This window comes from Armigeres subalbatus, chromosome 3 (genome assembly GCF_024139115.2).
Source record: "Armigeres subalbatus isolate Guangzhou_Male chromosome 3, GZ_Asu_2, whole genome shotgun sequence".
NCBI classification, from domain to species: Eukaryota; Metazoa; Arthropoda; class Insecta; order Diptera; family Culicidae; genus Armigeres; species Armigeres subalbatus.
The window spans coordinates 348,746,734-348,756,758 of record NC_085141.1 but is presented as its reverse complement, the minus strand read 5'-3'; the positions used below and the strand labels follow the sequence as shown (position 1 = coordinate 348,756,758).

General features: G+C 40.2%; 2 protein-coding genes across 2 annotated transcripts; both read right to left on the bottom strand.

Annotated features, from left to right (window-relative positions):
• Positions 1–1,367: 1,367 nt before the first annotated feature.
• On the bottom strand, positions 1,368–2,920 carry LOC134222987 (uncharacterized). Its single transcript, XM_062702128.1, has one exon. The coding sequence runs from the start codon at positions 2,916–2,918 to the stop codon at positions 1,419–1,421; it is 1,500 nt and encodes a 499-aa protein (XP_062558112.1). The 5' UTR covers positions 2,919–2,920; the 3' UTR covers positions 1,368–1,418.
• A 4,432-nt stretch (positions 2,921–7,352) lies between these two features.
• Positions 7,353–9,573, bottom strand: LOC134222795 (uncharacterized). The gene is made up of 3 exons (XM_062701948.1): positions 9,154–9,573; positions 7,740–8,012; positions 7,353–7,376 (listed from the first exon to the last, which is right to left on the bottom strand). The coding sequence occupies exons 1-3, from the start codon at positions 9,571–9,573 to the stop codon at positions 7,353–7,355; spliced, it is 717 nt and encodes a 238-aa protein (XP_062557932.1).
• Positions 9,574–10,025: the final 452 nt, after the last annotated feature.

The window sequence follows — 10,025 nt, the reverse complement described above, 5'->3', positions numbered from 1 at the left end:
TTTTATCGAATTTTATGAATATTTATCTAGCGGTTCTGGTTTTTCGTAGCAACGAGCAATGCACGCTGAAAAGGGGTGAGATTGGGCCAAGCCTTTGGTTGATTTGCCATACATAGTTGGTAAGAGCCGTAATGTAGGCAATTATTTTTAATGAACGATTGAATCGTTGCATCGTCACCGTTGAACTTTATTGTACTTGGCCCAATGTCACCCACTGTGAGGGGTGAGAATGGGCCAATTTTGAACAACATATAGGGGGAAAGACGGCTTTGGCAGGTTTTGTTCTATTATTGGGAGGGGGGTTTTTGTCGACCGAATTTTATGAAATTTGGCCACAATATTCTTTGATATGCAAAGAATGTTTAGGCCAAATTTGAGCCTAGTCAGTCATAAAAAAACCCCCTGCCAATAATAGAACAAAACCTGCCAAAGCCGTCATTCCCCCTAATTTTGAAGAATTTCGCTCGATTATTATTTTTTGACCACACAGTGATAAATTCATTGTTCAAGCTTGTAACAAACTAATTAAAACTTGATTCCAATGTTAACTACTAGAGCTTTGTAACATTTATTTGGAGCATACCACATTTTGGCCCAATGACACCCCCGTTGGCGGTAATATTATAACATTATAACTAACGATGTTGTAAACTACAAAGAATAGGTATACTCAACTAAGTTGGCGGGCTAGTCTAATTAGTGTTTAATTTGACTTGCGCACTTCAAGCGAAGTTAGGTTTGACGTACAGATTGCGAGAAAAGTTCAAGACAAAATTTTCAAAACGACTTATCTGCTTTTGTAAACAAAGATTCAAACGACGATTTGACGAATCTGCAACAACTTTTCTTATCTGTGCACATTCCGGTTTTCAACTTGACTCGTTCCATCGTTCCAATTAAATCGTATGGATTTTGCAACTAAATTTCGCTCTCAGCCAGCAAAAAATGTTCTTATCAGAGCAATGCAGTGATGATCGTGACAATCTTTCGCTGTAATTTATAACCTCTTTTCTCATAACCTATGCTAACAGTATCTCCCGTTACCGTGATTGCCCCGGTGATTTAAGGCGTTGATCAATTTCAGAACATTTTCCATTATTTACAGGCTGCAACAACAACTGCATCTCACATCGAAATCGATTATTGATCACTTTATTAGACGAAACAAAAAAAGTCTAAATGGAAATTTTGATTAAAAATTTAAACTGATTGTTTTGTTGCTTCAGAATTCAAAACAATATAGTACAACAGACTTTGTCACTTGGAGCGAACTAAAACAAACTCGATTTCATTTTACTACACCCTGGAAGCTACTGCTTTTATTATAGAGAACTTCATTTCGACAATCACACACAAAACTGCACACATTTCAATAAAATATCTAATTTTAGTCTTAATTAAACCGCGCCCAGCTGCCTTCACTTCACCTGCACCACATTGACCATCCGCTGTTGGCTACCGCCAATCGTCTTCGCACAGGTATCCGGACTAATCGAATGCTTCACCATATCCCTGAGGGCGGCGGTCGTTTTGGCGCGGCTCTTCAGCTGATCGAATATACGCTTCTTGCTGTCCTTGAACCGCTGGAAGCGACTTTCCCGCATCATTATTCGCTCCTGCAGCTTCATCAGTTTGTAGCGCTCCTGTTCCAGCGTCTGCTTGAGATTGTGGTCATGCATCTTCCTTTCGAGTTGGTTGTCGATCTTCACTCGTCGCTTGTACACGTCCAAGACCCGGTGTCTGAGTTCGTCCGCCCGTTGGACGCGCTCCTCCAAGTGGTCGACTAGTGCCTGCCGCCAAATGTCCTTGTCCAGCGTTTTCTCCTCCTGGTTGATGGTAGCATCTTCGATACGCTTCAGCTCTCGATTCTTCTTCTCGCACTCCTTAATGCCTTTCTGTATTTCCAAGGTTTTGCGCAAACTGCAAGATCGGATGTCCTTCTCGGTTATTTCATTCTGAATCTTCTCGATCTGCTGTTGTTCCAATCGCTCCAATCGCTGTTTGCGATTTCGGATCTCGATTTTCTCAATGTTACGCTTCTGTCGGATGGCTTTTTTATAGTTCCGCTCCTGTTCATCGAGCAACGATTTTCGATAAGCCTTTTCTTGTTCCCAGCACTGCTTCGCCACAACAGATTCTTCCAGTCGCTCAATTTCCTTGATGCGTTTCAAGACCATGCAGTGCAAAATCCGTCGATCGTGGTCAGTCAGATTGGTGCCTTTCTGATCTAACATTTCCGTTATCTTCACCGAGTGCAACCGATTGCAAATGTTGTTATAATCGTAACTGTGGTCGCTGTAGCCACTGCCCTTGTATGTGGACAAATCGCTTGTTGACAAGCATCGGGGCGCTTTCATAGATGCTTTCAGCAGCCGTGGATTACCAGGTGTGACTTTGGAAGACATACTCGAGAAACTTCTTTTACCTCGGTCTGTTGAGGCTGATCTGCTTTTTTTGCTGGGTTTACTTTTTTTAATCGGTTCAACAGGAACGTCCGCTGCCAAATTACTATCACTGTCGAAGAGGTGCAGTTCCTCGCAAATCTCCTCGTCACACCATTTCGGAGACTCTCGTCCGGTGTTGCAGCCATGTGGAGGAGGAGAGAAGTTGTAGTTGATGTTGAAATTGTAATTATAACAGCAGCTGTAGTTCATCGAAGAAGACTGCTGCCCACTGCTGTTAGAACTGGTCGGACCACTCTCTTCGACACTTCCCGGAGGTGGCTCACATCCGTCGTTAATTAATGAATGTTCACATCCTGGGAATGTGTTATTATCCGATTCCTCCGACGTCATTGGCGGTGGTGCTGGAGATCTTTCAGGACTGAAGTCAAAGGACAGCAAACTGAAATCGTCCGGATGGCAATCGATCTTTGACGATTTAAACTTATTCTTTAGTTTATTTTTCAGCTTAAACATGATTTGAGAATCCAATCGGAAACACCTCACAAAGGTAAATATAAACCGAAACAAGCGAAAGTGTTTTACTATGCAATCGATCCAACAACGACCCAAGCCGTTGCCACGGAAATACGTTTCCATTCTATCCAGCCGTTCAAATCACCATCCCATACGCGCGCTTTCCACATGACACAAGATATGACACGTGGCTGTGAGCATTGTGATAGGAAGGGATCACTAACGCTGCGTAATGTACGCAATTCATATTGGGATCGATATGCCTAGGCTTTTGTGGAATGTTCCGTTTCATAAATGCAACGCATTTTTCTAGGAATTCCTATACCATTTTTTTCCTGTTCGGGTGTGCCACTACGAGCAGTTATTAGATCTATTGTAGCGCAGTCAGGCGGGTGCTAAGGTGTCAAACATTTGTTGCCTTAAATCAAGCGAATGCCGACGGCACTAACACTGCGCCGTAGTCTATGAAAAATAAACACTGCAGTGAGTGAGAATGTTCTGAAACGCACAAAGTTTGGATAATGCCAGAAACAACTGTTTCTGCTCAGCACAGAGTTTTTTCTACCAACATACTTATTTATCTGCATATTTCGCGTACGGAATAAAGTGAAAACACTACATTTTTACGGATTTGGTGTATTTTTGTTCGTTGCAATCTTTAATTTAATATGTGCTTTCGACACCACTCTCTCTTGTAAAAATGGTAAACAATACAAATTTTCACAAATACCACGACAATTTATGTAAGTATATGAGCATTTTGACATTGGAGTATAAATTTATGCGCCAAATAAGAGGGTACTGTCATACTTGCCAAACTCCATATGAAAAAAAATTCGTTGTCCCCCCTCTGAGCGCAGTCTTCAAGGTGCAGCTTCGCGCAAATTTTTATCCGTGCTGCCGCATTCGAATGAACATTCGCTTTGGGCTGGAACGTGCACTCGTAAAAATGAATATATAGAATAATAGAAGAGAGATTTTCTATTTTACATATATCAAAATGTAGCGTTTTCATATCATTGTCCACGGCGATCGGTGAAAACCTCAAACCTCTATGAGTCGATATTGAAGGGACCATCGACTAATGGAAATATCGAGATGTGGAATAGAAAATCCTTGGAGAGCTGTTCGAAGGAACCATCACAGTAGCCCAGAAAATATTTTTTAATTTGACTTAACTTAAGTCATGGAACATCGACTCATGAAGGTATGACTGCATCATGCAGGCAGAGCTGATGCATGTACATTTTGATGTAAGAATGAAATGTGCGCATCTAAGGGTAGACCGGGGCACTTCAGAGCTTCTTGAAATGGCCAATGTGACCAGTAATCAATTTAAAAAGAAGAATATTTCAAGCGCATAACCAACTATTTGAAGACTTGCGGCCAGGGTAGACAATGTGATCTAAATCGTTTTCAAACGCAAAACCATCTATTTGTTGGAAAAACATGGAGATAGAGCTGCCGCAAGCGGCACGGTACATGTTGATATAAACATGACAATGTCCTCTCCTACGGGTTTGCAGGACACCTTATAGGTTCCAAGAGTAGACAATGTCACTAATCGACTCCAAGCGCATGACCATCTGTTTGGTAAAAAATAACAACGAAAGGCCGAAATGATTATAAAATTAGGATGCGCTGCTTGATCGAGGGGAAGGAAAGTTGACGCAAATATCCAAACATCCTCCCGCCTTGAGGCAGAGACTCAATCTGGAAGGGGGCACAGCTTCTGTACCAGAAGCTTGTATTCTGATTTTCCTCGACGAAGCGTAACAGTGCGGACCAAACCATGCTTGTCAGGATGAACCGCTACTACACGTGCCAATTCCCAAGCTGTTGGCGGTGCGTTGTCATTTTTAACTAGAACGAGCTGATCTGGTTTGATGTTATCCTCACGATTTTTCCATTTCCCACGTGGCTGCAGGGTGGCGATATACTCATCGCGCCACCGCACTAAGGGGTAACTAGACCAAAATCCTGGCCATAATTATATTTCGGCGTTTTCTGGTAGGTTTTGCATTTATGATGCAACAACAGAGTAACAAACGATTTTCGAACATTTTTAAGGTGCAAATTCACCTACCAGTGATAAATTACCTCTCTTGATATGTTCAAAAATTAAATTATAAACTGATACAGAGGCGACAGCTCCATGATAGTTCATTTTTTACTCACTTTTGTCCTTAATTCGCGTGGGAAACGTGAAAAATGAAAAATCTCGCGTAGCATTTGATAAGGGCCTATTACAGAAAGGTAAACATTAATCGATTTAAAACAAAACATTAGATTTTCCGCTCCCATTTCACAAGTTTATTATATTTTTAGCAGCGAAAGCTACCCAGAACGTACAATCAATACTGATTACTCACGCATAACATCAGTTGCATCTGAAACTTTGAAATTGATTAAACAAAAGTCTGGATATTGTTTTTGCCCCTTATGGGTCGTTCATAAACTTTTTGCTTAAATCATCTTCATCTTACAAAAACATAGGATCGATTATTTTTGGAGAGGAAATGTTTCTTTCTATTTCCTGTTTTGGTCCTATATACAATGTTGCCTCAAGTGGTTACTTCTCTTGAGACCAAGTAGACTGCTTATTCGAATTGTTTCTATTTAGCTTGAAGTGGCACTTGCCCATTTTATCCCCTACCCCATATTATATCTTTGCTCCAACTTGTCTACATAATATCAACTATGATGTATTTAAGTTATATCGATATTTACATATCTGTTGTCAATGCAATCGCCAAATTCAATACAATTGATATTTTGATTTTTCATAAGATTGGTTAGTGGGAATGAGATGAAAGATAATGAAGCATGCGCCATGCTTTGTAGAGATTTAAATGAGCAGCAGATGCCCCAAACTAACATTATAATTTGAGCGTTAGGTTACAAAATTGTAATAAAAAAGTTTTTTTAAATCGGCTCCGTAAGGCCCTACAGCATTTGAGCCTACCAAATGAACGAATAAATAACAAATAACAGAGTATGTTACTATTGTCACAGATAAACAGACGTCTCACTCAACTTATGTTCCATCGTACACCTTTTTAACGGTTTATTTAACTTTTTTTAGGTGGTCAATTGGCTACCGATGGCGCTTTCATCGATTATGCTTGTGTTTGACGTTTGCACACTACCGCCATCTGGTTGCCGCTTGGCCACACACCGGGATTATAGCATTGGGCGACAATGTTTTCGTGACGATGATTTTGATTACATTTTGTTCTAAGTGAGACGTCTGTTTCTCTGTGCTATTGTATTCAATCATGTCTATGTGTCATATGCCTCGAAAACCAGAAAAAGTTATCTGCCAAAATTTTTTGCCTATATACTGTTGAAAACAATGGCGGAAAATATGAAAACAACATATTTATTTTGAAGTTACTCGCAAAATTCGTTTGCGGACGAGTGCGGATGATCTTTAACCCGCAATAGAAAGATGAAAGCCTATATTTTCATGTGTGTACAATCTCGTAGCGGAATACGAGGGAGTACTTCTACTTTTTTATTAATGAAGTTTGTTAAAAAATGTCAAAAACTCCATGTTATTTATGTTTATGAAATAATATCCTAATGTTAAATAAAATTCATTTCAACTTAGGCCAGTCTATAAATGATGCTTTGTGTACTATAAACCTAACATTATAGGGTAAAGTGACCAATAGTGGACCCCCAACCAATAGTGGACCCTCAGGCCATTTTTGCATTATTACTGCACAATGTCAACATTTTGCTATGAAATTCTATCGGGAGAACCTACCTTACAGTCCTATGATTTGATTACATGCGTTGGAAATGCTATGGAAAGTCAAATTAGTTGATTTTTTTACAATTCTATAAAAAATAAACACGAGAGTGTCCATTATAGGAATATTTTGGGGGGTCCATAATAGGGAAAAAGAACGTCCCGAAACGGGACATGAAAATCAAATGAAGTGTCGACTATAGGGAAGCAATTTCCTATTATGGACCCCCAGGGGGTCTACTATAGGGCGAATTCAGTTAGACTTTAAAATGTTAATTTCAACGAATAACGTCGTGTATTTGGGTGTTTTATGTATGTATCGTGAAGAAGGGATGCAGAGCTTGTTGTTAGATATCAAGCAGAGTTAATGTTTTGAAAATTTATAAGCCGTATGACGGGAAGAGCAAAATTCCGCTACTAGGGGGTCCACTATTGGGCATTTTACCCTATGTGTTGTTTAGATTTGTCAGCAATGGTAGCTGATCTTTGTCTTACGGCACGCTAAAAGCCATCAAATTAACATGATTTTTGATAGGTTCTCATTAATACTAATAAGGAACAAACGTAAAAATTTCAATGACTCATAATGGCGATAATATTGAAGAATATTCTAAAAATGTAATACCATGCAAAAGTTTGAAAAACGAGAAAGGGTTTTGGCCAGCCATTTGTTCTAGTTACTCCACCGTGCGCTGGTTGCACTGTGGAGTGCGGCAAACAGATTTTGATGAACACCGTTTTGCTGTATTCGCGAAGTCGAAGCAAAATTCTTCACACAAACAATGGCAGTTCTTCATTGGTTTTTACAGTAGAGCAACAGAGAGGAGGAGATGGCGGCCATGTTTCACTCAAACTCTGACAGATAGCAATGGGGTTTTCCATAGGAGGGAAGAGCAGAATTTGCTTCGACTTCGCGAATGGGATGCACGCAAGCAATTGAAGCACAATTTTGCGGTGAGTGCCAATTCCCTTCGAGCCGATACATCCATGGCCTTGAACTGCTCGCAATTAAACGTTGGGTGATCCTTTTTACATTGTGCACACGATTGCGGTGCAGTACTTACATGAAAGGCTTGAAACTTTTTCTCAGCTACAATGTTTTTCGGAATGTTGGGAATGTTTTTCACACTTTCTCCTGCTTTTCTTGAAAAGGCTGCACAAGTCTCCAGAGTGTCGCATCGTTTCTGAAGAAACTCGATGAAATCAGCGAACAGTGGATTTTCCTCGTCAATGATCTTCTGCGCCCACAGTGTACGGGTTTCTCGGTCAACTTTTTCGAGCAGTAGATGAATAAGCCAGGGATCTCGTGTCTCGTACTCATTTCCCAGAGCTTTCAACTGTTGGATGACGTCATCAGAAGTTGCCACAAGTTTTTTCAGACCAGCTGCGTTACAAGTGACAAGTGGCTGATCGACAAACTCCCGCACAAGAGCAAAAACTGTATTGGCGATTAAAGGTTGCATGAAGAAGAAGAAGTCGAAGGATGATATTTCTAGACCAACATTTGAAAAGGGCGTAACAGCCAAATTTCATTCCTTTTGCTTCTTCGTCTACATATAAAGCTATATATGGGGACAAAGAATCAGAAGGAATAAATTTTGGCTGTTTTTTAAAACTCTTCTCAAAAATTCTAGAAGCAATTTAATTAAAAACGGAAAGCAGTACGGGGTTGGACTTTGCTTGTACTGTGTATCAAGGGTGATATCACAAAATAAAATTTGAAATCGAAAAATTGCGTTTTTTATGCAGTAGAAGGAAAGTCCAACCCCGTACTGCTAACCGTTTTTAATTAAATTACTCCTAGAATTTTTTAGAAGAGTTTTAAAAAACTTCCCGTATGTTCCCCCGTGCATTTTTTTTTCAAATATCATCCTTCGACTTCTTCTTCTTTGTGCAACCTTTATTTGCCAATAGTTTTTCTTGTCATCGTGCGTCTCGAGTGTATCCGATGCCTCCATGTAGTTCGCGTCACTGATCGGAAAGGAACTTACCTGGGTGGTGCGGATAGAATCGATTTGGTTGTCAAACTGAAGCCAAAATTTTCTATTGTGCCGGAGCCAAACATTGAAGATTGTGGTTATGTTCGTTTCTGATCTAATATTGAGAAGTATTGTTATTATTTTGGGAAAAAATAAAAATAAAGTTTGTTTGAGTTTTGTATTTTTTGTAACAAATATTATCACATTATATTTCGAGTGGAAAATTAGTGGGAATGCAACTAAAAAGCATTCGTTACGAAATTTCACGAGATTCAGCAGCTGATCGGAGCATGAATGTATGTAAACAATCGTAAAGTCATTTAGAGTCTAGCGCATTTGTGCGCTCTCATGCAGCGTGGAAAGAGAAATTCGAAGAGCGGGAAATGTTTGACAGCCAAGTAACTGCAAAATAATATTGTTTATGGGAGTGATTTCAAAATATCCCTCTGCTCGCTTGAGAGCAGAAAAGCAGCTCTATCCGCAGTACCCAGGAACTTACTATCCGTTTCGCTTCACCGTCCAGGTAGGAAAACAAGTACTGCATTTTTACGGACGCCTTCAGATCCACCCTGTTGTGAATCGTACTGATGAACAAATCCTTGAATGAATTCCACGATTTTCGCTCACCGCAGAATATGGGGATGTTCAGTTGTGGTAGTTTGACTGTGGGTTCATGATTCGACATCTGATTTCCCGCTGCGACTTGCTGCTGTGGTTGATGTTGGCCGTCGATTAACTTATGTTGACTTTGCAAAAGTGCCCTTATTGCATCCCGCAAATCGTTGGGCGATTCATTCGATGCACTGTGCCACGAAACTCGGTCTTGATTAGCATCAAGGAACTCCGTATAAAGATCCTTAACCTTAAAATATGCGGCATCGAATTGTGTCCGATAATTGAACACCGATGTGACGTCCATTAGGTTGTTACGGTTGGTTTTATATTGTTCGAATACTTGTAAATATTCGATTGAGTCTGTGTCATTTGTGTTAGATTTCGTCGGTTTTGTTAGTTGAGTCAGTGTCTGGACTCAAGAGGAAAGCCTGAAGGTAGGCAATAAAATATTTAGTTGTGATTTGTCCCAAGTTTGTTCCAGACACAGACATCGAATCGTTGATGCCAAATGGCATTGATTGATTCGGGTGCCCAAATAGGATAAGAATCCTACACAAAGGCTCAGCTATGAATACAGCAAACTAATTGCTGTAGACAAAAAGCGCGATGCGCAATAAAAATATTTCTGCGGGATTTGGCTGATGGACCAAAATCTCATATGAAACCTCGTCATTTCCCGTAGTGGGCACCACCTAGCCGTCTCTCTCAGGGCACCAGGAGAGAACGTGCATTATTTAATTTGTTCTTTGTTTCATG

What these genes read in the sequence shown, in the direction of transcription:
- LOC134222987 (XM_062702128.1), bottom strand. Translation starts at nt 2,918, where the DNA reads ATGTTTAAGCTGAAAAATAAACTAAAGAATAAGTTTAAATCGTCAAAG.
- LOC134222795 (XM_062701948.1), bottom strand. Translation starts at nt 9,573, where the DNA reads ATGGACGTCACATCGGTGTTCAATTATCGGACACAATTCGATGCCGCA. An exon ending in ACGGTGAAGCGAAACGGATA is followed by an intron (nt 8,013 to 9,153) that starts GTAAGTTCCTGG and finishes GTCATCCAACAG; the next exon opens with TTGAAAGCTCTGGGAAATGA. An exon ending in AAAAGTTTCAAGCCTTTCAT is followed by an intron (nt 7,377 to 7,739) that starts GTAAGTACTGCA and finishes CGCACTCCACAG; the next exon opens with TGCAACCAGCGCACGGTGGA.